Here is a 27860-nt window from a genome sequence, read left to right on the forward strand (position 1 = left end):
CAATCTAATTTCTATTTTGAATAATACTGCTATGAACATTCACATACAAATTTTTGTGTGGATGTATGTTTTCATTTTCTTGGGTAGATACATAGGGGTAAAATTACTGGGTCATGTAGTAAGTATATACTTAACATTTTAGGAAGCTGCAAAACTATTTTCCATAGTGTCTACAATATTTATTTTCCCATTGGAGGCTTCCAGTTTCTCCCTATTCTCACCAACACTTGTTATTGTGACTTTTTGACTATGGCCATTCTAGTGGGTATGAAGTAATATATCATTATGGTTTTATGTTGTATTTCCTTATGACCAATAATGGTGACTATATTTAGAGGTGCTTATTATAAGCTCTTCATAGATCTACTTTGGTGAAATGTCTATTCAAATCTTTTGCCCACTTTTGAATTGGGTTGTTTGTTTTATTATTGTGTTGTAAGAGTTCTTGACATGTTCTGGATATAGTATCATATTTATGAATTTTAATTGTTTTCTCCCAGCCTGTGGCTCATCTTTTCATTTTCCCAATGATATCTGTTGAAAGATGTTTGAAGGGAAAGGAGACAAGACAGAGGTGTGCTTCAGAAAGAATCTGGCAGCAGTGTGTGGGATTGATTAAAACAGACAGAATTCTAACTAATACATCTCAAATTGTAATGTAGGGAATAAGCACAGGCCAAGTTTCTCAAAATTCTCTGGAAACCAAAGGGTTATAAGCAACTATTTATTGAAGCCTGTTTACAGTCCAGTTAATCAGTAAGCCAGAATCAGTGAAACTACCCATTCTGGGGGAGTACAAAAACCTTTCAAAAGGTCTCCCCAGATTAGAAGCAGAGATGGGGGAGGGGAGATGAGTGGCTATTCCAGAGCTACATAATTTCCAGCTTTGAACGGGACAATTCTGAACTTTCTTGTCAGGATCTGTCACACTGCTATTTACTGGCAGGAAACTAGGAAGACCTGGTTCTTGGCCCTTAGATTTTGACTAGTTGTTGGGAGAGGTGGAGCCAATTTTAGTGGGTTTCTTTGAAAAAGCCTAGCAAGATGTCAGGCCTGCTCTTGGTCTCCTTCCACCTCCTCCTTCTCTTCAAGTTGGTCGCCCCAGTGACTTTTCGCCACCACCGTTATGATGACCTTGTGCGGACGCTGTACAAGGTGCACAACGAATGCCCGTACATCACGCGGGTTTACAGCATCGGGCGCAGTGTGAAGGGGAGACAACTCTACGTGCTGGAATTCAGCGACTACCCTGGCATCCACGAACCCTGTAAGCCCTGAGCAGTTCTTGGAGTGTATGGGGGCAGGACCCTTCCCTTACAAATCCAGTAATTGGGGTGGCTTCTGGGGAAGTCCATGGACCCTTCCACCTCTAAAGTGTCACCTCTTCCTCCAGCTGTGCTAGGTATCTCCCTGCTTAGCCCTCATACTGCCCCTGCTTCTGGGAAGCTGCAACCTCAATTCAGGCTGTAGTCTGTTGTTCCTTTTGAGGTTCTGTTTGCTTGAGACCTTGATGGTAAAAGGTGAGTCTTCTTCCCTACTCCCACCCTATCTCCCGCTTTCCCTCCCATTACTCTTCTTCCTTCCATGCTGTTATGCTATTTTCATCCAGTGCTTCAGGAGACACAAGCAGAAATAATTAGCTCTTCTTGTTCTGCCAGGAAACCTGGAAGGGTTTAGGGATATGTCTTTGCGGAATGACAGTGTGATAGTATATGGGATCCTGGAAAGAGCCTGAGGTCTTGGGTATTAGTTTTATTCATTGGATTATGTTTTGTTTGTTTCTATTATAAAAGCAATCTGTGTTTAGATTAAAATAGAAATTAGATAAAGAAACAAGAACAAAATTCACCCATAATCCCACCACTCAGAGATAATCATTGTTAAACATATTGATGCATATCCTTCCAGACATTTTTGTATGCATGTTTAACAATCCCCCACATATTTTTTAAATTGAATCATACTAGAACTACTTTTCTCATTTCTTAGTCTTTTATAAATAGCATCTATGTCTGTAAATATATATCTATATATTCTTTAGCTGCATAATATTCCATTGCATGGTTGTATATAACTGTTTATTGATTAATAGACATTTCAGTTGCTTCTAATTTCTCACTTCTTTACTTACAGCAATTGTGACATCCAAATTATATCAGCTCCTACTTCACCCTGTTAGTTTCATATCTCTTTCTTCCTTTCCCCTTCCACATCTGTCACACTAGCCAAACACCATCACAACATGCCTAAAACATTGCACTAGGCTCTTGTCTCTTCTAACTTCTACCTACCACCACTCTCTAAACCTTCCATTTAGCACACAGATGCCAGAATACTTTTCCCAAATACTCATAATAATCCTCTCATTCCCCTGCTTACAATCCTTCAGTGACCACCTCGCACCCAGTGGATCTTGCCTCTGACAGCTTCAAAATGTTACATAGCCAGTGGGGATGGGAGGGTGGAGTGGCACTGGCTCAAGGAAATCTATGCCATTAAATGAGAATAAGGACTTTGCTCTGAAGCCACACTTGCATAGAAAGCACCGTGCTTTTGGGACTGTGTGTTCATTGCAGAGTCTTGTGAGTGCTAGTGAACACTATAGGTTAGCCCCTCGCTCCCATGCTCCTTTCCACTGCCTAGCGTTTAAGTCCTCCTTGGAGCTTTCTCATACTATTCTAGTCATCACTGACCCCTCTTCTCTGATGCCCTATAACTTAGCTGTTCATCCATTCACACATTCATTATTCATTCCACAAATATTACTGATTCCACAAAATCTACTATCTGCAAGCACTTTTGTAAACTCTGAATATACAACAGAGAATAAAAGAAAGATCCTTCCCTCAGGGGCCTTAATTCTAGTGGTCTAAGACTGGCTAAGTAATACATGTTGAATCAGATGAAAAAAAAAGATGCTATAGGAAAAATAACCTTTAAAAGAGAAATAGGGGGGCACTTGACAGGATGAGCACTGGGTATTATTCTGTATGTTGGTAAATTGAACACCAATAAAAAATTAATTTATTAAAAAATAAATAAATAAAAGAGAGATAGCAGGGCAACCCCGGTGGCCCAGTGGTTTAGTGCCACCTTCGGCCCAGGGTGTGATCCTGGAGTCCCGGGATCGAGTCCCATGTCGGACTCCCTGCATGGAGCCTGCTTCTCCCTCTGCCTGTGTCTCTGCCTCTGTCTCTGTGTCTGTCATGAATAAATAACTAAAATCTTAAAAAAATAAAATAAAATAAAAGAGAGATAGCAAATACCAAAGGTGGGGGGGGGGGTCATTGCTGTTTAGGAAAAACTTCTCCTTTGAGGTGGTTTTTGAGGATGTGATGGAGCATGCCATACTGTAACTGGGGAGGAAAATGTTTGTAGACAGAGGGAAAAGCAGGAGCATGCTTGACATGTGTGAGGAATAGCAAGGAGGCCTCTGTGGCTCCAGCAGAATGAACAATGGGAAAGCAAGGTCAGAGCAGTATGGTTGGTGATAAGGATACTGGGCAGGAGATCATGTGGTGCCTTCTAAGCCTTTGTAAAGATTCTGGCTTTTAGAGTGAAGCGAGAAGCCACTGGAAGGTTTTTGTTTTGTTTTTTTAGACTATATTTATTTATTCATGAGAGACAAAGCGAGGCAGAGACATAGGCAGAGGGAGAAACAGTCTCCCTCAGGGGAGCCTGATGTGGGACCGGATCCTAGAATCATACCCTGAGCCGAAGGCAAACACTCAACCACTGAGCCACCCAGGCGTCCCAAACACTGGAAGGTTTTAGGCAGAAGAATGACATGACCTGACTTAGAATTTTTAAAAGAGCACTCAGAATAGGGATAAATTTGTAAAAGACCACTCAGACAGGAATCAGCAAACTATGCCTAAGGCCCAGTCCCCAGTTGGAAGTAAATAAGTTTCACTGAAACACAGCCATGCCCATTTTCTTTTTTTTAAGTAAATTCTACAGCCGAGGTGGAGCTCAAGTTCATCCCCAGATCAAGAATCAAATGCCCTGGGCCAGCCAGGCACCCTTGCACATTTGTTTTTGTATTGACTATGTCTGCCATTGCTGGAAGAGTCAAGTAGCTACGACAGAAATAATGTAGCCCACAATACCAAAGTATTTACGATCTGACCCTTCACAGAAAAAGCTTGCTGACACCAGTGACGGGAGAATAGACTTATGGGGTGGGGCATATGCAAGGGGTTCGGCAAAGAGATTTACTGTAACAACTAAGTGTCAGAATATGGGGCTTGAACCAAAATGATAGCAGGGGTTGTTATAAGAAGTGGTTTAAAAAAAAAAAAAAAAAAAGAAGTGGTTTTATTCTGGATGAATAGAAAGTGGAGACAAAGAGTTTTATATTGAGCACCTTTAAGTGCAAGAAATTATGCTAGGTTCTATAAGGCAGTGGTTCCCAGACTTTTGGATTTCACTTAAGTTTAAAATTTTTTATAAATTTTATTTAAATTCAATTTTCCAACATATAGTATAACACCCAGTGCTCATCTCATCATATGCCCTCCCTTAATGCCCATCACCTGGTTACACTTTCCCCCACCCACCTCCCCTCTGCAACCCTTTGTTTGTTTCCCAGAGTTAGGAGTATCTAATGGTTTGTCTAACAAGAAAATTTTTAATAAACAAGAAAAATTGGAGGGGACCAACAAAGATTTTCCAGATTTTATTTTGCTGAACAAGGATGTTGAAGAATACTATCTGCTATCTGCTATTACCATCCTTTCCTAAAAGAAGGGATATTTTAACACCAAGGAAAGTAAGAAAGATATAATCTAAGATTAAAGAAATACTCTAAGATCTAAAAATATACATTATAGAAAATTCACTACACAATCCTTGTGGGTTATAGACATTCCTTTGGGAAAAGCTGCTATAGATATACTAAGATAAATACAGTGGATTGCATCCTAAGGAAAATTAAAATGTGCATACATTGCAAAGGCCAGGTCTAGTAAGGAAATGGAACATGTGCAAAATTAGGTAAAATTCAGAGTAGAAAATGTTAAGTACTAAAGAATAGTTCAATAGCAAGTTTGCTCCTAGCAGGGAGAACCCAAAATGCCTTTTCAGAATGACATTTGCATTGAGCCTAGAAAGATAGTGAGGAGGATTTGGAAATGTGGAGATGAGGGGGTAGAGAATCAGAAAAACCATGGAGGCAGGAGAGTGTAAGGTAGAGGAGAAATCAAGTGACAAGAGCTTTTCTCCCTTTTAAAAAGAGTCAAGAATGATTTTCCTTAAGTGGTTCTAGAGGCTCTTTCTTTGCCCTCAGTTCTTACTTTAATCGAATAGTTAGTATAGCCAAAGAGAAGATATAGGTAGATTCCTTCCTACTCTGTGCCTCCAGACATGGCATTCTCAGATATATTTTAGTTTCCTTGGTACCAGGAAAATTAAGTTTTCAACTGGGATGATTAGGAACTGTTATTCCATAACCTAGACTTTATACAAGCAGGTCTTGGGAAAACACCACTTTTACCCTGAAAAGATTTGTTTCTGAGAAACATCAAGCTACCATAAATGCTCCCTGGGCTTCCACTTCCATCTTATTAACGAGATGACCTCCAAGAAATTATGCAACTGCCTCTGTACCTCCCTTCTTCTGAGGCTAATACTGCCTTCTTCATGGATTTTCTGTGAAGACTGAGTAATGAACACAGTAGTTCAATGGCATGAATTTCTGTAGATTCACAATTGTAATTTGTTCAAAAAGGCCTCAGGGATCACTGGAAAAGACCCAATGGAAACCTAAATTTTCATTTTTTCATTACGGAAAAAGAGGGAAAAGGTCCCTCTGCAAGGTTAGGAAGCCTTGGCACTTGCAAGCCTTCCCCATCTTCTCTCTTTGTGCGTGTTCTCACACTTGCAGTGGAGCCGGAGGTCAAATACGTGGGGAACATGCACGGCAACGAGGTGCTGGGCCGTGAGTTGCTGCTACAGCTGGCGGAGTTCCTGTGCGAGGAGTTCCGGAATGGGAACCAGCGCATCGTGCGGCTGGTGGAGGGCACGCGCGTGCACATCCTGCCATCCATGAACCCTGACGGCTACGAGGTGGCCGTGGCGCAGGTACTGAGCCCCCAGGCGGGGAGGCCCTGAGCACAGCAGAGCCCTCTGATGAGTCCTCTAAGTCCCGCTGTAAATGCCGCCGTGTGTAATAGAGAAAAAGCCGGTGGAACTACAACACAGCGCCGAGACTGGGGTTCAGCCCAGTGGCAGCTTAGGCAGTGAATGTGGGCTCCCCCTGAGCTTCGCTCCCTCAACACCTTTCCAGCTGTCTTCCCAGTTTTATTGTGAGGATCAATTGAGGCAGTGTCAGTGACAGCGCTTCATAAACTGGGAAATACTAAACCGGTGTGAAGGGCTCTTGCCTCAATTTTTAGCTTCAAACCCTAAATACTCTTCTCCCTCCCACACTACACTTCCATTTGCATTTGGGGGGAAATAGAACTTGCTTGTTCCAGACTTGCACCATCGGGGGCTAATTCTAGATTCTTCATGCTTTGGGTTATATTTCTATTTTTTATTGAGGTATTGACATACAATATTAGTTTCTGGTATACAACATAGTGATTGGACATTTGTATACTTTGCTAAGCGAATACTATATTTCTGTATGGCTTTTTCCTCTACTTGTATAGTAGTCAGCGTTTTAATAATTTTAGAATTACATTGTGCAGGGGTATATGGGCTTTTATTTTATTTTCTGACATAAATTCAAAATGTCAGTGTGACATTTTTGTGACTGTGCATCAGAATCATAGGTGAAGATTTTTTAAAATACATATTCCTAGGTCCCCCACCTACCCAATCTGCTAAATTAGAATTTTTCCAGGGTGAAGCCAGGTACTTGCCTTACACAATGGATATGTTCCTTTAAAAGCTGTTCTCCAGTTTTCCCACTGCAGTATTGTTAATGTGCACCTTTCTGATTTGCCAGTTGGGGAACAAAGCTTTCTTTTCTCATTTGTTGAGTTGTGTTGGCCAGAAGCTGTAGATTACAAGGGTCGAATTTGTGTTTCATTCAACATCTTGGCTCCATACCTCCTCTGCCTCAACTTACCTCCCCAGCCCTATCCTCAAGTAGGTTTAAAATGGGATGGACCAAAAGGACAGGTATTGCATGGTTCCACTTGTATGGGACAGAGTGGTCATATTCATGGAATCAGGGAATGGAGGGAAGTTGACAGTGACTGGGAGGAGGGGAAATGGGCAGTTACTAATGAAGGTATATGAAGTTTTGGTTGAGTAGGATAGATAAGTTCTGGAGACCAGCTGTACAACATTGTATATATAGTCAAAAATACTGTATTGTACATTTAAATTAAGAGGGTAGATCTTATCTTGAGTGTTCTTACCACAATAAAATACATTTTTTAAAAAGTAATGTAGTGAAATCTAGTCTTAAAAATGAAAAAAAAAATTGCAAGACTATCTCAAATAAACATTTTTAAATTGGAATAGAGGCATTAACGTCTTGAGACTTGAGTTTCCAAAGTAGCAGGAATATTTGAAAGATATGTGGGGGGATACCTACAGCCTGGCTGCTTTCCTTCTATTGGCCCTTCCCAATATCCTATTGGGCAAACTGGAGAACATCAAACTTGTTCACATCTTTTGTGGAATGAGGTGGGGTGGGAGAAAGTGGGGAAAATCCTGGACAGCCTTCTAAATCCTAGAGCCATCTTGGGGGAGCCAGTCACCTTGCTCAGCTGTATACTTGTTCAGAGGGAGCAAATCTTGAACCTGAGCCCAAGAGAGGCCCCATCAGGTTCTCAAACTCCCAGAGCTACCTGCCATACTCAGAGGAAACCTGTCTGCATGGCTACACAGGGAAGACCTGCCTGGCCACCAAACTTTAAAGCTACCTGTAGGTAAAATAGAATAATTTCCCCTTTCCCCACCCCATGAACAATTTCCAAATCTCAGTCCCTAGAACCTGTGCATATGTTATGTTACATGGCAAGGGAGAATTACGGTTGCAGATGTAATTAGGGTTGCTAATCATCTGACTTCATAATATCCTGGACTGTTTGGATGGGTCAAGTGTAATCAATCGCAGGGGTCCTTTAAATGTGAAAAAGGAAAGCAGAAGGTCACAGAGAGATCTGAGGATGTCATACTTCTGGTCTTGAAGAGGAAAGAAGGGACCATGATGAGCCAAGGAATGTGGGTAGCCTCTAGAAGCTGGAAAAATCAGGAGATGGTTTCCCTTAGAGACCTCAGAAGGAACACAGCCCTGTTGACACCTTTATTTTAGTCTTGTGAAACCCATTTTAGTCTTCTGACCTCCAAAACTATAAGATAATGAGCTTGTGTTGTTTTAAGCGACTAAGTATGTGGTAATTTGTTACAGAGGGAATAGGAAACCAGTATACCACCTACCCTGTTTATGGGCACTTTCTATTAAGGAAACTCCTGACCTGCCAACCTAATGACGTGGTGTGAGTGGTAAATCAACTGATAAGTAAATTAACATAGCTGCTAGTATGGACAATTATGAGCTACATTGATTTGAATAAACAAGTAGTGAAAAACTCCTGGAAATGTAATGAAAATCATTATCTTATAGAAGCGAACAACCAAATTCCCAGTTGAAAAATTATATAAATGTTTTCCCTCAAAACAGAATTAATATAGGGAATTTAAGGTAACTTAAATAAATATTATGTTCTCAATGAGATATAAGAATCAAATATGAGCAGAATGCCATGAGAAATAGAGAAATCTAAGAACAATAAAGATTTTTTAAAAATATGAATGTGGGAGTACATCCGTGACTTTTTAGCTGCCCAACATCCATCCAGTCACCCCACTTCCAGGAGCTACCACCAATTTGAGCTCTACTCTCTCAGTCTACAGGGCTCCAGTGGACACTATTCCCCTTCTCCAATGCTATGCAAAGTATTAAATGAAATTTTAGTTTTGTGAGGGCCTTTGAACAATCTCTATTCTACTGCTTTATGTATTTTAATTATATATATATATATATATATATATATATATACCCATATATATTATGAATTTCTAGAAGACTGGTATAACGTCTCATCATCTCTTTTTCTAGTGCCTTCAGAGGATTTCGAGTAGAGATGGGCTTAAATAAATGTTGATTGGCTAAAAGGATGAAATAATGAGTGAATACATGACCAAATAAATGATACAGTTTGAAGTGTGAGCAGAGGAAGAAGACCCAGGAAGTTGATACAGCAGAGAAGAAAAATAAACAAGGACCCTAAATTTAAAAAATAAAGGGGTTGGGGGTGGTTTCCGTGGTGCAGCTGCTTTGCTGAAAAAGTTAAATATAGACTTAAATTATAACCCAGCAGTTCCTCTAATAGGTATCTACCTAGGAGAAATTAAAATATACATCCATACAAAGACGTGTATGTGAATGCTCATAGCAACATTATTCACAATAGCCAAAAAGTAGAAATAATCCAAATGTCCATGTGTGGGGTTGAATAGTATCCCCCCCAAAATTCATGTCTACCTGGAACTCCTGGCTGTGACCTTATTAGGAAATAGGGTCTTTATATATGCACTCAAGTTGAGGTGAAATCATACTGGATTGGGGTGACGAACTCAAATATGACTGGTGTCCTTAGAAGAAAAAAGAAATCTATACAGAGTCACACAGTGGGGAGAAGACCTTAAAAGATGAGAGTAGAAATTGGAGCAATGCATCTAGAGCTGAGGGATGCCAAGAATGGCCAGCAGCCACCAGAGGCTGGAAGAGACCAAGAATAATCCTCCTCTAGAGCTTTTGGAGCATATGACCCTGCTGACATCTTGATTTCAGACTTCTAGCCTCTGGAACTGTGAGAGAATGAATTTCTATTGTGATAAACCACCTAATGTATGCAATTTGTTACAACTTACAGCGGCTCTAGGATATAGGGCTATATAATCATCTCTTAATTGGTGAATAGATGAAATATAGTAAATCCATATAATGGAATATTAATAAGCCATAAAAAGGAATGATGTATGGACACATGCTGCAACATGGAGGAACCTCAAAAACATTATGCCCAGTGATAAAGGCCAAATATGTAATGTATGATCCCTCTTACGGACATGGCCATAAAAGGCAAATCTATGGAGAGAGAAAGTGATGTCCCAGGGCTAGACTAAAAATGAGGAATGACTAGATAGGCATAGCTTTCTTTTCAGGGTGTTAGAAATCTTCCTAAGTTACATTGTGTTGATGCTCACACAACTTTTGTCATCAGGGACTAACAATTCATTGAGTTGTACACTTAAAATGGGTGAATCTTGTGATACTTAAATTATATCTCAATAAAGCTATATTAAAAAATAGGGGTTCCCATTATCCTGAAATGCCCTACTTTTTAAAAAAATATTTTATTTGTTTTGTTTTTTAAAGATTTTATTTATCTATGCATGAGAGACATAGAGAGAGAGAGGCAGAGACACAGGCAGAGGGAGAAACAGGCTCCATGCAGGAAGCCTGACATGGGACTCGATCCCCAGTCTCCAGGATCACACCCCGGGGCTGAAGGTGGCGCTAAACCGCTGGGCCACTGGGGCTGCCCTATTTTATTTATTCTAACAGAGAGAGAGAGAGAGAGAGAGAGAGCACAAGCAGGGCGAACAGCAGTGGGAGAGGGAGTAGCAGACTCTCTGCTGAGCAAGGAGCCCAAGGTAGGGCTCAATCCCAGGACCTCAGGATCATGACCTGAGCCAAAGGCAGACACTTAACCGACTAAGCCACCCAGGCACCTGTGAAATACCCTACTCTTGTTAGAGCTTCTCCTGGGATCTCTACCATCAGCATGTGGTCTACAGGGAAACTTGAACCATGCCATGGGGACTTTGGATAAATTAAAGAAGGAAATGCTACATCATTTGATAGATTAAGCTAATGCCCAAAAATACTATGCAGTGTTCTTCCACTACAAGATTCAGCCTGAAACCTTCCTTTTTCATTTCTTCATTTTCCCACTAGGGCGCAGACAGTTCTGGGTATCTGGTTGGCAGGAACAATGCAAACGGAGTGGACCTAAACCGCAACTTCCCGGATCTTAACACCTACATCTACTACAATGAGAAACACGGAGGCCCTAACCACCACTTGCCTCTTCCAGACAACTGGAAAAGTCAGGTAGGAGACAAATTTGCATGCAGAAGCAGGTAAATCAGCATCTGGAATTTCTTCTAGCAATCTTCACATTAATTAAACAGGCAAGAATGAAGCAGTAATTCAGCTCTGTGTTAATCTGTCCAGAGCAGTAAGAACTGTATCTTCCACTCTTTGTATCCATTTTCTCTCCTAGCAAAAATCCCCTCATGGAGCACAGGCTGTTTGATGTTAGTGGCCATGATAGTAAAGTGAAACTGGTATTATACAATTGCACAGAACTTTGCAATTGTACAAAATTCTTTCTTAGCCAGTATTTCAGTTGATTTTTGTAACACTGTGGGGAAAATGCATGAAGCAGTAATGATATTCATCCCTGTTTTACAACTCACACAGCACGTAATTGAAGGATTCAGGATTAAAACCAGGTCTTCTGACTCCTAAGCCAATATTCTTTCTAGTGCATTATAATGTCAACAGAGGACTCTAGTATTCTATAAGGAAATTTCTCCTACATGTGATGAACGATGTGCTCACCAACAATTAGCTATAGAAGGAGGTTCAGGGAGTTCTGGCTCTCCAACCATGCTACCCCTCTTCAAACCAATCTCTCTCTCCCTTTTTAAAATAGACTTTATTTATTTTTATCTAACAAGAAGCCGTAATTTTATTAATGATATAAACAGAAAATTTCAAACCAAGCTACAGTTATTCTTTTTGAAACACCCAAAAAAAGGTCCTCCATTTTCAGATGGTTACATTGTTTATTCAGTGATAGCATTACTGCTGTTCTTCAGGCTTGGACTGCCTTTGCTCCTGACACATTTGCTTGTGATATGACCAGTTCTATGTCCTTAACCTCTATACCTGTTTGATAAACCTCTTCCTCTTCACTCTCCTCTTATATAGTTGGAATCTGTGTGTTTTCTTGACTGTTTGAGACAGCTTCACCTTGAACTTTGAGTTTCTCAGCAGTTGCTAGTTGCACTTGCTGAGAGAAGTCCTCTGTAATAGACTTTATTTTTTAGAGCACTTTTAGATTCACAGCAAAACTCAGGGGGAAGTAGAGTTCCCCCATTCCCCTGCTTCCCATTATTAACTTCCCCCACCAGAGTGGTAATTTGTGACAGTTGAGGAACTACAATGACTCATCATCATCACCCAAGTCCATAATTTACATTAATGTTCACTCTTCATGTTGTACGTTCTATAGGTTTTGATGAATGGATCATGGCATTTGTCCACCGTTATAGTATCACACAAAACAGTTCCACTCACTGCCCTAAATGCTCTCCTTTTAGCTATTTTGTATATTGAGATTTCAAATGTGATTTCATTTTGAAAAAGAGTCCATCCACTTAACTTTTTTAAACCATCAGGCAGAAGACCAAAATTTTCCCTTCTATGCTTCCTATATCCAGGAAGATACTCTTTGTTGTATTCAGACACGTAATCTTCTCAGGCCACTTCCTGACAAACTCATTTGGATATGGGCATTTGGCACCTCTGGTTGCAGCTTCACTGCCAGGCCCTCATCTCTCCACAGGTGGAACCTGAGACTCAGGCTGTGATCCATTGGATCCGCTCCTTCAACTTTGTTCTTTCGGCCAATCTCCATGGAGGGGCAGTTGTGGCCAATTACCCATATGACAAGTCCCTTGAGCATCGGGTCCGAGGGTTCCGCCGCACTGCCAATACCCCCACGCCCGACGACAAGCTTTTCCAGAAGGTATGCAGAATGGCAGCTTGTCTGGCCAGAGGCACCTGGGGCTCAGGAGAGTATTTGAGGGGTCTAATGTATGACTATATTATAGTTTTAGTTATGGTGATATGAATATATTAATGAAAAATAGATTATGTACATAAAGAAATGTTTACATAGGGACGCCTGGGTGGCTCAGTGGTTGAGCGTCTGTCTTTGGCTCAGGGTGTGATCCTGGGGTTCCAGAATCAAGTCCCACGTTGGGCTCCCTGCATGGAGCCTGCTTCTCCCTCTGCCTGTATTTCTGCCTCTCTCTCTGTGTGTCTCTCATGAATAAATAAATAAAATTAAAAAAAGAAGTGTTTGCATAATAGTTCAAAACAGCAGGAGAATAAAAGGAACAGATTATTTTATAGTTTATACATTATTAGCAAGTATGGCTAATATAACAATTAACCTTAATTATTAATTGATCAATTAATGAATTTCATAGAGAGTAACACTAGTTATTGCTTTGCAAAGCAAATACATTATTATATTTTTTCCTCCAGTAATCTCATTTTTTCCACTGTTGTAAAGTAGTAATGAAAGAGAATTAAAGGGGATCCCTGGGTGGCTCAGCGGTTCAGCGCCTGCCTTTGGCCCAGGGTGTGATCCTGGAGTCCCGGGATCGAGTCCCACATTGGGCTCCCGGGATGGAGCCTGCTTCTCCCTCTGCCTGTGTCTCTGCCTCCTCTCTCTCTCTATGTCTATCATGAATGAATAAATAAATAAAATCTTTAAAAAAAAGAAAGAGAATTAAAGAGATTCCACGTATATTCCTCTCCTCCCTGTATATAATACTGGACCCTATATATAATTTTTTCTATACATACCTATGATAAAGTTTAATTTATTAATTAGGCACAGTAATAATAACTAATAATAAAATAGAGCAATTGTAACAATATACCATAATAAAGGTTATGTGAATATGGCCTTTCTCTCAAAATATCTTACTGTAGGGGCACCTAGGTGGCTCAGTCAATTGAACATCTGACTCTTGGTTTCTGCGCTCAGCCCCTAGTCTGAGGATTCTCTCTTTCCCTCTCCATCTGCCCCTCCCCCTACATGTGGGCGTGCTTGTGCTCTCTCATGTTCTCTCCAAAATAAATAAACAAATCTTTTTTAAAAATCCTACTGTACTGTATTCACCCTTCTTGTGATGATATGAGATGATAAAATGCCTACATGATGAGACGAAGTGAGGTGAATGACGTAGGCACTGTGACCTAGCGTTAGGCTACTACTGACCTTCTGACATATTGTCAGAAGGATCATCTGCTTCCAGACCACAGTTGACCATGAGTAACTGAAACCACAGAGGGCAAAACCATGGGTAAGGGGGGACTACTGTAATTCTTTGCATGGCAAAGGCCTATCTTGTTCCTTTGTTTTCTTTCATAAAACTAAGCTTGCCGTCCTTGTTAGTGTAGTGGTGAGTATCCCACCTGTCATAAAACTCAGCTAGAAAATGGTATATGTAGAAAGGAGTTTATATATCATCTAGTGTCACCCCTCACTTTCACTTGAAGAAATTTATCCTTAAGATAGTGGAAAAATCAGAATACAGCTCTTCTAACTCTAGTCCTCCACACATGCCCCCCCCGACACATGTATGTGCTCACACACACCATCTTCCTATGCCTGCTGGTATTTTCTTTCACTAAAGTAATCAGTTGTTTATACATAGTGGGGTTTTGTGGTGTCACCTTACTTCTGAGTATGAGCAGTGCCATATGAGTTGGGAATACTCAGGTCATTTTCTACCTGCTCTACCTACAGCTGGCCAAGATCTACTCCTATGCACATGGATGGATGCACCAAGGTTGGAACTGTGGGGATTACTTCCCAGATGGCATCACCAATGGGGCTTCCTGGTATTCTCTCAGCAAGGGTAAGAAGAGTCCTGGGTGCAACAGTGCTGCAAGCTGAAGTGGAATAGGGTTCATTTCTCTTTCTAAATTATCATTTTTCGGGATCCCTGGGTGGCGCAGCGGTTTGGCGCCTGCCTTTGGCCCAGGGTGCGATCCTGGAGACCTGGGATCGAATCCCACGTCGGGCTCCCAGTGCATGGAGCCTGCTTCTCCCTCTGCCTGTGTCTCTGCCTCTCTCTCTGTGTGTGTGTGACTATCATAAATAAATTTAAAAAAAATTTTTTTTAAAAAATAAATAATCAGGGATCCCTGGGTGGCGCAGCGGTTTGGCGCCTGCCTTTGGCCCGGGGCGCGATCCTGGAGACCCAGGATCGAATCCCATGTCGGGCTCCCGGTGCATGGAGCCTGCTTCTCCCTCTGCCTATGTCTCTGCTTCTCTCTCTCTCACTGTGTGCCTATCATAAATAAATAAAATTTAAAAAAAAAAAAATTTAAAAAAAAAAAAATAAAATAAATAAATAAATAAATAATCATTTTCCTCAGGAAAACAACAGGAATACCATAGAATTTTGCATTCAAGTAGAGATCTGAGAAATGGAGAACTCTTAAGTTGGCATTTAATGTCATCTTGTGATTCTTTAAAATGAAGGTAGGGACACCTTGTGGTCCTTTAAAACTGGTGGTTTACCTAGTAGATTAGGGCATAGGAGGGAAATAAGTCAAATGATGATTAAGAATGTGGCTGTAAGGGTAAATTGGGTTGAAACCCAGCTTGCCCATTTACCAGTTATGTGGCTTCAGGGTAATTACTTAACCTCTCTGTACTTCGGTTTCTCATCTGTGCTTTAAGAATAATAATACTTGCAAGGGCCTGGGTGTCTCTGTCGGTTAAGGATCTGACTCTTAATTTTGGCTAGGTTGTGATCTCAGGGTTGTGAGATTGAGCCCCACACTGGGTTGCATGCTGGAGCCTGTGTAAGATTCTCTCTTTTTCCCTCTCCCTCCCATGCTCTCAGGAAGGGAGGAAGGAAGGAAGGAAGGAAGGAAGGAAGGAAGGAAGGAAGGAAGGAAGAAGGGAGGAGGGAGGGAAGGACGAAGGAAGGAAGGAAGGAAGGAAGGAAGGTAGGAAGGAAGGAAAGAAATACTTGCATCGTAATTTTGATGTGAATATTAAATTTAAAAATTACATAAAGCATTTGGAAATGCCTGGCTTATTAATGTTAGGATCTTTTTTTTTAAGATTTATTTATTTATTAGAGAGAGAGAGAAAGAGCACTAGCAGGGAAGGGTGAGAGGCAGAAAGAGGCAGAGAATCTCAAGTAGACTCTGCACTGAGCACGACGCCCAACCTAGGGCTTAATCTCACAACCCTGAAGTCATGACCTAAGCCAAAATCAGAAGTCAGATGCTTAACCAATTGAGCCGCCCAGGTGCCCTAATTATTAGGGTCTTTTTAAAAAAGACTATTTATTCATTTGAGAGAGTGAGAGCTAGAGTACAAGCAGGGGGTGGGGGCAGAGGGAGAGGGAGAAGCAGACTCCCCGCTGAGGGGGAAGCCTGACTCAGGCTTGAGCCCAGGACCTCAGGATCATGACCTGAGCCAAAGGCAGATGCTTAACTGACTGAGCCACCCAGACACCCCTATTGGGATCTTTTCTAAGTAGCGTGGAGCTATATGGCTTACATAGCAACAGATGACCAAAGGAGCTAGCCTGGGCATCAATAGTTTCCCTGCTATGTGCTTGCTTTCTGTAGCCTGCCTGCCTGTCTCCTTTGAGCCTGAGTTTGTCATTGACATTGGCCATTGACAGCATAACAGAAACCCCCAGCAAGAGGTTTCTGTCTCTCTTTCTTGAGACTTCCCCAATACTGAAGGCCTTCCCCAACAATGGGGTTCACTGTTTATGAACTTTTGTAGATTGGGAACCTAAAGATAGGAAAAACGCTGAAGCAGAAAGCCAGGTTCTTTTAGGCATGTTTTAGCAGCTATCTCTCCCATCCTTTCAAATATGACCTGGACAGAAAGATTACTAACAGAAAGCTCACTGTTAAGAGCTGAGCTGGGGCAGCCCGGGTGGCTCCGTGGTTTAGCGTCTGCCTTTGGCCCAGGGTGAGATCCTGGAGTCCCTGAATCGAGTCCCACGACAGGCTCCCTGCATGGAGCCTGCTTCTCCCTCTGTCTCTGCCTCTCTCTCTCTCTCTCTCTCTCTCTCTCTCTCTGTGTGTGTGTGTGTGTGTGTCTCTCATGAATAAATAAAAGCTTTAAAAAAAAAAGAGCTGAGCTGATGGCTGGTTTTATGAAGAGTAGGGAAGAGGAAGGTTAGGGAGTTACCATGTACTGGGAGGTGATAGACATCTTGTGGCTGAAAACTTGCTTAAACACAAAGTGAGGAGATTTTGTTGAACTTTATCATCTTTATTATTATTATTATTTAGTTTGCATTAGGAAACCAATAGGTCCTTCCTCCGATTTAAAATATGAAATCTACTTTTCCAAATTGTACTTGTTTCTCCCTCCCACTTCCCATCATCTGGGAAAGCATGGTCCAAGCTTCCATTAAAAATCATTGCCCTAAAATAAGTGATACAATTCCAAGATTATTCAGTTCATTAAAATGATTGTTACAACAGTGTGGTCTCTGGACCAGCATCATTAGCATCACCTGGGAACTTATTAGAACTGCAAACTGGCAGGAGTAGGGGGTGGATCTTACCCCATACCTACTGAAACTTAAGCTAAGGAGGCCCAGCAACCTGTATTGGCTGGAAGACACAGCCTTCTAGATTATTCTGTTGCAGAGAGCAGTCCAGCATAAGAGGTACAATTCTCCAACTTTCCTCATTCTATAGCAGCCACTTATGCTCATCAGCTTAGAGCAGGTAAAGTTGATTAGATGAATACTTTTTAACCCAAATACACTTGTGATATAAATACCACTCTAATAAATCAGGAACATATTTTTTAAATCATTAACTCAGAAGCTAAAAACAGACAAGCCTTAGATGGAAGAAAATTCCAGCTGCCTTCTGCTTTCTTAGGGCCCCATTTTCTGTTCTCAGGTTAGTGCTGTTTTCTCAGATAGGAGGAGGAATGTGAAAGCAAGATATTCATCTTATCTCTAACCCCCAAGATCTGAAGAACATCATCATCCAAAGAGAAGATCTGTCCCCCTAGAAGCAGCACACTTGCCAAGTCTATTATCAAGGCACCATTAACAAGCAGACTTTGGAAGTGAATTTAAGGGATGAAATGAGGAAGAGAGGATGGGGGTGACAAAAGGGAATTTGTAAAGAGAGAACATTACAGAATTGGGGAAAGATTTTATGGAGAGAAATAAATGGAGACCTAGAGGTAGAATAGAAAGTCATGGAGGGGGAAGCAAAGAAATTGTGATCATGGAGAGTTGTGGTGGGGCATTGGTGGGATCCTGGTTCTACAAATCTGCCACTGCCTTCTTCCCCTTAGGAATGCAAGACTTTAACTATCTCCATACCAACTGTTTTGAGATCACGCTGGAACTGAGTTGCAACAAGTTTCCTCGCCAAGAAGAATTACAGCGTGAGTGGCTGGGTAATCGAGAAGCCCTAATCCAATTCTTAGAACAGGTAAAATCCCATTCTTGAATTTTCCTGGTCATGGAAAGAGAACTGTTTTCTCATGATGGGCAAGAAATTTTGTGAGACTCAGTTCTGACTTTTACTTTGACTCCATACCATACACCTGGGCTTCTTTTACCAATCAGATTTATTCATTCAACATTATTAAGCAATTACCTGTCAGAAAGGGTACTATATGTTGGGGGGTTATGGGCAAACATATAAGGCTTATATGCCAATATAGAGCTTATATTTTAGTGAGGAGATATATACAATAAACAAAATAACAAAGTAAGTTTTAGAACATGTTAAATGCAAAATCCAATGAAGAAGACCTTACAGAGAAAACGACATTTAAGCAGATGTAAAGGAGGTGAAACAGAATCATGCAAGCTTTCTAGAGGAAAAAGGGCTCCCAGATGAGAACGCCACAGGCAATGAAAGACTGCAACAAGCAGTCATTAGGGAAATACAAATCAAATACTCATTAGGATGGCTTTCAATACAGTAAAAGACAGTAGCAAGCATTGGCAAGCATGTGGAGAATTGGAGCCCTTGTGTATTGTTGCTGAGAATGTGAAATGGTTCAACCACTATGAAAAACTGTATGTAGTTCCTCAAAAATATAACATAGAATAGCCTTATATGATCCGGCAACTCCACTTCTGTATATAGATCCAAAAGAATGGAAACCAGGATCTCAAAGAGATACTCTCTCTGTGCACTGATACTTGTGCACTGATATTAATAGCAGCATTATTCACAGTAGCTGAAAGGTAGCAGTAACTCAAGTTGCAACCCAAGTGTCCACTGATGGATAAGTGGATAAATGAAATGTGGTATAGACATACAATGGAATATTCTTCAACCTTAGAAAAGAAGGGAATTTTGAGATATGTGGCAATGTGGAAGAACTCAGAGGAAAGTATGCCAAAAGAAATAACCCAGTCACAAAAAGACAAATATTGTATAATTTTGCTTGCATGAGTAGAGTAGTCAAATCCAGTGTCAAAATTTGCCTTAGATTTTCACAGTACCACTTTGAGTGCTCTGTTGAGAAGAGATTGTCAGGAACAGGAGTGGGGAGAGACCAGCTAATTAAGGGACTCTTACCATAATCTTTGTGAAGATCAAATGCAAAAACCTATGATAAAGGGCTCTGAGGACTCCCAAAAAACGACCACATGTCTTATGGTCATAACTGTGCACTACAAACTTTCCTACAGGTCCACCAGGGCATCAAGGGAATGGTGCTTGATGAGAATCATAATAACCTTGCAGAGGCTGTCATTTCTGTTAGTGGGATTAACCATGACATCACATCAGGTAGGTGGCCACTGCTTAGTGGGGTGAGAAGGAAGCCTTCACGTCCTCACCTTTTTTCTAACATGATCAGGGGGCCAGTTTGTAAGCCAGTGAGACCAGTAAGGGTGGCAAGGACATTGAAGGTGGAGACAGGAGGAAGGAAGGATGATGGACATAGGGACAGTGAACTTAGAGGCCCGGACTAGGAAGATGTAACTTCCTTTTCAGCATTCAGAAGTCACTGCCCCATACAACTACGTTAGGGGTGTTTTCTGGGTTTGAGGTTATTGGTAGCTCACAAACCGGTGTGAAATGGGGTTGAAAAGAAAAGGACTGTAAAACTGACATTTAGTCTTGTCCCTGTCCCAGGCATTTCACTACATCTCCATCCAGGGAAAAGTTAGCAAGGTGCATTCTATAGGCTTGTTGCAGGGCAAGAGTGATGGCAGAGGCAGATCTCGGAAGTGAACTGAAACCTACAATGCTACAGAATATCTCATGGTGCAGGTGTTGCAAACTACCCCAGACAAATTTGATAATGCACAACTCAGATTTTTTCTTTTTCTCTTTTTTTGATGTTTTGGTTTTAATGTAGAGCAGTAGCTTACCAATGCTCAGGGGTGGGTAAAATCTGTCTATCTCCCAAACCTCTATACAAGCAAAGCTCAGCCACATTTTATCACACTGATGCTTATTACCACACAGGCATCTTACAGTTCAGACTTATAGTCTGTTTAAACTGGATGAAATCTCAACTTAAAGTAGATAATTAATATTATTAAAGGTTGATCCCAGCACATCTTACATGAAAGTTTCATTCAAGGCAAAAGGAGCAACATCCTAAAGGCAGGATTCTCTATCCTCAGAGTCAGGCCTCAGACAGCCAGAATCCTCCATACCAGTGGCTGGACCCAAGACTGTTTAGGCATCACATCTTGGGCATGCCTCTGAACTTCACAGTTTGCTAGATTTTTACACCTTATTCATGCATAGACAGGGAATGTCTCTGAAACATTCTAGCCAATCAATATATATTGAATACCACTAATTCCACCAAGAAGAGCCCACTTTCGACACTCATTATGCTAAATTAACAAATTACTCATTTCACCATCAAAAAAGCTCATTGCCTAACATTCATTATGCTGCTTAGAAGAGCATCTAGTGTTGATTACATATAAAGATAGCTAAAGCCCTTGTAATAGCTGTATCTGGAATTGGGCCTTTCTGATATAATGCTAGGTAACCATTCCTGGCTGTAAGTCCCCAATTAAGAAAACGACAGCCCCTGTGGTATAACTTATACTACCCAATATATGCATAATAACTCACTGCTTTTGCTAAAGTATTTTAAAATAAATTACAGACATTTAATAGGGGACAGAGAAGAGACTTCCTTAATATTTATAGTCTGTATTATTCTTAATTACATTTATTATTTCAATTATTCATTGTTGTACACTTAAAAGAAATTTTAAGGGCATGATCACAACTGATTCTAAAGAGATACAAAGGGCAGCCCCAGTGGTGCAGCGGTTTAGCGCTGCCTGCAGCCTGGGGTGTGATCCTGGAGATCCGGGATCGAGTCCCACATTGGGTTCCCTGTATGGAGCCTGCTTCTCCCTCTGCCTGTGTCCCAGGCACTCTCTTTCTCTCTCTCAATAAAATAAAATAAAATAAAATAAAATAAAATAAAATAAAATAAAATATAAAGAGATACAAAGTCATGAACCAAAATCTATATCCTTGCCATAGAAAAATAAGCTTTATTTTGGTTTTATTTTCCCTTTTATTTAGAAGGTGATAGAAGAAATATTAAAAATAGAATTCTCAAAATCAGAACTTTAGTGGTCATTTAGTCCAGCCCTCCCACTATAGTATAAGGTTACACACATACAACACCACTGAAGCTAGTTTTTGAACCCACGGCCATGATGTCCATTAGTGTAGAGCCATGTCCATCAGTGCAGGTTGTGCACTGCACAACTATGTGGCTTTTCTGGAAATGTTCATTCATTCTCTACTTCAGTGCTCACAATTTCATAATGTAGCCCATTTCTTTTTTGATAACTCTATTTGTCACAGTAGTTTTGCTTCTGTCTAGCAAAAATCTTGATCCTACAATTTAAACTCATAGTTCTCGTTCTTATTTTTTTTTAGATAGATGTCATTTCTTCACAGTGGCTTTTCTAACATTGAAACAGAAGTCTCATGTGGTTTCTTTATCATGCAAAACATTCATAGATCTTTCAACCTTTTTCCTAGTGACTCTTTCCTGGATTTGAGTTTGTTTTAAAATACAGAGTATAGAATTAAACACAATACTCTCAATACAGAGCAGTGTAACTTCTACTCCCTATGAGCTGAGAAGCTCATGCTCTTATTATATAAAATAGCCTAAAATTGTTTTCATGTTTCATCATGCTATTTTAAAAAAATTAAGCTGTGGTCAGCTAAAACCCTATGATGGTTTTTCATATCAAGGTCCCAAATGGCAGATTTCTAATCAGCAATCTGAGTTATATTCTTGTAACTTTTAGGTGACCATGGAGATTACTTTCGGCTCCTACTTCCAGGCACCTACACTGTCACTGCCACAGCACCTGGGTTTGAGCCGGAGACAGTGACTGTGACCGTGGGCCCTGGGGAACCAAAACTGGTGAGTTAGGCTGACCTTCGCAGAGCACTGTAAAGATCACTTCCAACCTATTGCATGGTTCTAGTCTCTGCTGAGCTTCCTTATTTCACTTAAAAAAAAAAAATCATTGCTCTCATATGCTTGTTTTTCTTCATTTTCCTATTATGCCCTTCCCCCTTCCATTTGGCTTTTCTCTTTCTTCTGTTTAACATAGCATAATGATGAAAAGCACTATTTTCTTCTAAATCTGGCTCATTGGTCTATAGAGCTTGGACAAATTACCTAATCACTCTTCCTCAATTTCTTCCTCTGTAAATTGGTGATAATAGCACCTCCTTTATAAGAGGTTGGAATGAAAAAGTGCATATAAAGCATTTTGTTTACAGTGACCTATACACTGAAACTCCTCAACAAATGCTGGTTTGTAAACCCCAGACCTTGCCCACTTACAGACACCCTAGGGTTGCATGCTTTTGTGCCATCAGCTGAGACTACCACCAGATGGCGTGCAGCCCCCTCCTGGTGCCCTGTGTGCCAGACTGTCTTACAGGCCACTCACCTAAGCCAAAGAGCCAGTGGCTCTCCAGTATTCAACTCTCTATGGCTGTCTTCCGTAGGAAGGACGGGAAGCAAGGAGCTTTTTGACCTACCGGCTGGACCTTTTCAGCTTTGGTCATATTAGAGTAGGATCTCAGAGCTAAAAAAGCTCAGAGATCATGGACAATAATCTTCAGGTTTCTCAAATGAGGAAAAGGTAATGAGGCAGTTCTATAGACCTTGTTACCCACAAGTCTGCTCTTCCCTAGGACTTCCTCATTCTGTCCAGTTCCTTCTCTATACAATCCTAGAGCTTAGCCAACCTACTCACCCACTCGCTCCTTTCCCTGTTAACTCTGTACAGTCAAATACAGTTACAGGTACCATTTACTGAATGGTTAATATGTAGAAGACATGATATGAGAGCTTTCTAGAATGATCTCATTTAACCCTAACAACAGCTCTGTCAGAGGCATGTAAATATTCCCATTTATGGCCAAGTAAACTGAAACATAGAGAAGGTAAGAAGTGTGTCCAATGTCACACAGCCAGTTAGGTGGAGCCACCACTGGAACCTCTCTTGGGCCTCCAGGGCTACCTTCTTAGCCAGTGTGTTACAGTGCCTCATGCTAAGCTTACAACTCGTGTTTGTAATCCATTATTTTAACACAAGGATTTGAATAAAGAGTTCTTTACATCCTCTGAAAAGTCTTCTGAAATTTCTAGATAGTTCCCCCATCCCTCTCCTCCCTCTATTCCTAGCTCCGACACATTATAAACTACTTCTACTTGTAGATGCAGGGAACAAAGAGTAACTGTGGCAGCCTGTTATCTGCTCTTCCCAGTTTCCCAACCAACTTTCTCTCCCCAATCCCCCCCTTTTTTTAATAATAAATTTATTTTTTATTGGTGTTCAATTTACCAACATACAGAATAACACCCAGTGCTCATCCTGTCAAGTGCCCCCCTCAGTGCCCGTCACCCATTCACTCCCACCCCCCGCCCTCCTCCCCTTCCATCACCCCTAGTTCGTTTCCCAGAGTTAGGAGTCTTTATGTTCTGTCTCCCTTTCTGATATTTCCCACACATTTCTTCTCCCTTCCCTTATATTCCCTTTCACTATTATTTATATTCCCCAAATGAATGAGAACATACAATGTTTGTCCTTCTCTGATTGACTTACTTCACTCAGCATAATACCTTCCAGTTCCATCCACGTTGAAGCAAATCCCACCCCCTTTTTTTAATTTAAAATCAACCAAGGGGATGCCTGCATGGCTCAGTGGTTGAGTGTCTGTCTTTGGTTCAGGGCCTGATCCCAGGATCCGGATCAAATCCCACATCAGGCTCCAAGCAAGGATCCTGCTTCTCCCTCTGCCTAGTCTCTGCTTCTCTCTATGTCTCTCATGAATAAATAAACAAATCCTTAAAAAAATAAAAATGAAATAAACTTAATTAACATATAGCATATTATTAGTGTCAGAGGTAGAATTTAGTGATTTATCAGTTGCATATAACACCCAGTGCTCATTACATCATGTGCCCTCCTTAATGCCCATCACCCAGTTAGTTACCCCATCTCCCTGTCTACCTCCCCTCGATCAACCCTCGGTTTGTTTTCCTAGAGTTAAGAGTCTTGTGGTTTGTCTCCGTCTCTGATTGTTTTATTTGATTTTTTCTTTTCCTTCCTATATGTTCATCTGTTTTGTTTCTTAAATTCCACATATGAGTAAAATCATATGGTATTTGTCTTTCTCTGATTGACTTATTTTGCTTAGCATGATACACTCTAGTTTCATCCACATCATTGCAAATGGCAAGATTTCATTATTTTTGTTGGCTGAGTAATATTCCCTTATAAACATATACCATATCTTCTTTATCCATTCATCAGTCAGTACACATCTGGGCTCTTTCCATAGTTTGGCTATTGTGGACATTGCTGCTATTAACATTGGGGTGCAGGTGCCCTTTGGATCATTATGTTTGTATCTTTGGGGTAAATACCTAGTAGTGCAATTGCTGGGTCATAGGGTAGATTTATTTTTAACTTTTTTTTTAAATTTTTTTTTAATTTTTATTCATTTATGATAGTCACACAGAGAGAGAGAGAGAGAGAGAGAGAGGCAGAGACACAGGCAGAGGGAGAAGCAGGCTCCATGCACCAGGAGCCCGACGCGGGATTCGATCCCGGGTCTCCAGGATCGCGCCCCGGGCCAAAGGCAGGCGCCAAACCGCTGTGCCACCCAGGGATCCCTATTTTTAACTTTTTGAGGAACCTCCATACTGTTTTCCAGAGTGGCTGCACCAGCTTGCCTTCCTACCAGCAGTGTAAGAGTGTTCCCCTTTTTCCGCATCCTTACCAGCATCTGTTGTTTACTGACCTGTTAATTTTAGCCATCCTCATGGTGTGGTGATATCTCATTGTGGTTTTGGTTTGTATTTCCCTGATGTCCAGTGATGTTGAGCATTTTTTCATGTGTCTGTTGGCTATTTGTATGTCTTCTTTGGAGAAATGCCTGTTCATGTCTTCTGCCCATTTCTTGACTGGATTATTTTTTAGGTGTTGAGTTTGATAAGTTCTTTATAGATTTTAGGTTCTAGTCCTTTGTCTGATAAGACATTTGCAAATATCAGGGCACCTGGGTGGCTCAGTCAGTTAAACATCTGCCTTCGGCTCAGGTCAGGATCCCAGGGTCCTAGGATGAGCTCCCTGTTCAGTGAGGGGCCTGCTTCTCCCTATCCCTCTGCCCCCTCCTTGTGCTCTCTCTCTCTCTCTCTCAAATAAACAAAAGCAAAACAAAACAAAACCCAAACAAAAAAAAAAAATTGCAAACATTTTCTCCCATCCCTTTTTCTTGTTCTACCCAAAAATCAAATGACTGATCTGCAGCCACATGTGTGAGCCCTGCATTACAAGTTGTTTTCAAAGCCGGATGCAAACAACTGCAAGTCCACAAAAGTAATATATTCTACTTCAGAAGATTTCATTTCCTTTGTGATATAGCCTTTAAATAAATTAACATAACCTATCATTATGTCAAATATAACTCAGAAAGAAAAAAAACGGTCTTTTGTATATAATTCCCAGATAGAAAAACAACTAAGAACCCATTTGTTAATCACAGTAGAATCTATCTCTCTTTTCATTTTTTAAAAATATTTTATTTATTTACTCATGAGACACAGAGAGAGAGAGGCAGAGACACAGGCAGAGGGAGAAGCAGGCTCCATGCTGGGAGCCCGACGACGTGGGACCCCTGTCCCCAGGATCACGCCCTGGGCTGAAGGTGGCGCTAAACGGCTGAGCCACTGGGGCTGCCCCTCTCTCTTCATTTTAAAGCAGAGATCCATCTGGCTGGGGGGTGGGGGGAGATTATTTACTAGAGGCCTTTCATGTTACAGTTAAGACTCCTTCAAAGATCTTCCAGAGTCATCCAGTGTCCTCTTTGCTTTTCTCCACAGCCTGCCAGATGTCAGCCTCCATTCCTTTTCCTCTATCCCCTTATTTTGTTGCCTTCTCTCTCTCTGTCTCTCTCTCTCTTTCTCTTTCCTGGATCTCTGAATTACCATATACAAAATGATAATGATATAGTACAGTTTGCTCTGAGTTCCTCTACTTTGGGGAACTAGCAGAAAAGCTGGCTGTGGATTCTTGTGGAAGAGGCAGAAAATAACCCCATGGAGAGCTCTCTTGCCTATTTTTCAACTCCCAGCTGGCTTCAGCAGCTCAAATGGTTCCAAGAGCCTGAAAGCCAAGGATCCCTCAAGGGAGTGTGGTTAGAACACTGTGCCACTCCCTCTTCCCCGGATGGTTCCACAGCCAACAGATCCTACACTTGTCAGAATTATCTTTACATCTGCATGCTATGGCCAGAGGGGAAGTTTCAGTGTATTGCTGGAAAGGATGCACTCATTGTATATGGAAATTTGGAATTTAGGAATCCATCTAATAATCTGTATCATCTCTACTATCTATATTTTCAAGCATTTATGGCAGCAGGTTTAGATATGAAGGTCGAGGTATTCATTGGCATGCCAGAGCACAATGCCTGTGATTCACACATTGGCATGAAGGGGATTATTATGGCACCGTCAATCATAGCTCCTGTCCTAAGTAGTAATATTAGTGAAATTGTTATTTGAGATGCAGATGTAATTTTCTTCTAATCCTTATAAAACAAATGTATATTAAGTTAATTCAGATATATATATATATAATATATATATATATATATAGTGATGTATATATCACTAGTGATTATGAACCACTTCTTGGAATTGTCAGCCATGCCTGATACTACCAGTGCTGCTGAAATCATCTCCTTGGTCCCCTGCCCTCAGGACCTGGAACTGTGGTGAAACCAGGTCCAAACAGGTTTTCCCCAATTTCAATTCCAGGGTATAGGAAACTGACTACTTTACTTTCCTAGCTGCTGCTTTTTTTTCTTCCAGGTTAACTTCCATCTCAAGAGAAGCATCCCTCAAGCAACCCCTACCAGGAGAGTTCCCAACTCAGGACATGAAGGCAGAGTCTTACCAAAGAAAGTGCAGCCCCGGGTCAGCTAGAAAAGAAGAGATGGAGATGAAGCAGCCCCAGAGAGTCCCTACCTGAAATCCCCAGTGCTGGGGCCACACGTTAGAAAGGCTTGTTCCTGCTTTCCCATCAGATGAAGCTTTCTATTTTGTTATCTGGGACATATTTAAACATAAATATATTCAGAACAATTCAGAATGGTCTCTGTTTCCAGGGTTAGCCCTCTGTTGTGGCAGTGAATCCATTCAGCAGTATTCAGTAAGATTTTCCTATTCTGGGGGAATGGTTTGGCTCCAGAAGTCTCCAATGCCAGTCCACATGGCATCTGGAGGCCAGTTCCGGCTGGTTGGCCACTCTACTTCCAGAGTCTATCATCAAGCCTGCAACATAGCAGGCATTCAAGGGAGATTTCTGAAGGAATGACTGAAAGGCTGACATGATTCTTAATTGATGCTGTTCCCATAGCAAGACAAAGTGACCAAGTCTTCTGAAATCCCAGAGGGCTATTTCAA

The 27860-nt window shown here is 41.1% G+C and overlaps 1 protein-coding gene across 1 annotated transcript; it reads left to right on the forward strand.

Annotated features, from left to right (window-relative positions):
• Window positions 1-364: 364 nt before the first annotated feature.
• Window positions 365-27543, forward strand: CPN1 (carboxypeptidase N subunit 1). The gene is made up of 9 exons (XM_041742885.1): window positions 365-1267; window positions 5885-6081; window positions 10985-11140; window positions 12663-12845; window positions 14643-14754; window positions 18201-18340; window positions 19558-19657; window positions 22177-22295; window positions 27267-27543. Exons 1-9 carry the CDS (start codon window positions 1045-1047, stop codon window positions 27378-27380), a joined length of 1344 nt encoding a protein of 447 aa, XP_041598819.1. The 5' UTR covers window positions 365-1044; the 3' UTR covers window positions 27381-27543.
• The last annotated feature ends 317 nt before the right edge of the window (window positions 27544-27860 follow it).

The sequence above is a fragment of the Vulpes lagopus genome, chromosome 2 (assembly GCF_018345385.1).
Source record: "Vulpes lagopus strain Blue_001 chromosome 2, ASM1834538v1, whole genome shotgun sequence".
NCBI lineage: Eukaryota > Metazoa > Chordata > Mammalia > Carnivora > Canidae > Vulpes > Vulpes lagopus.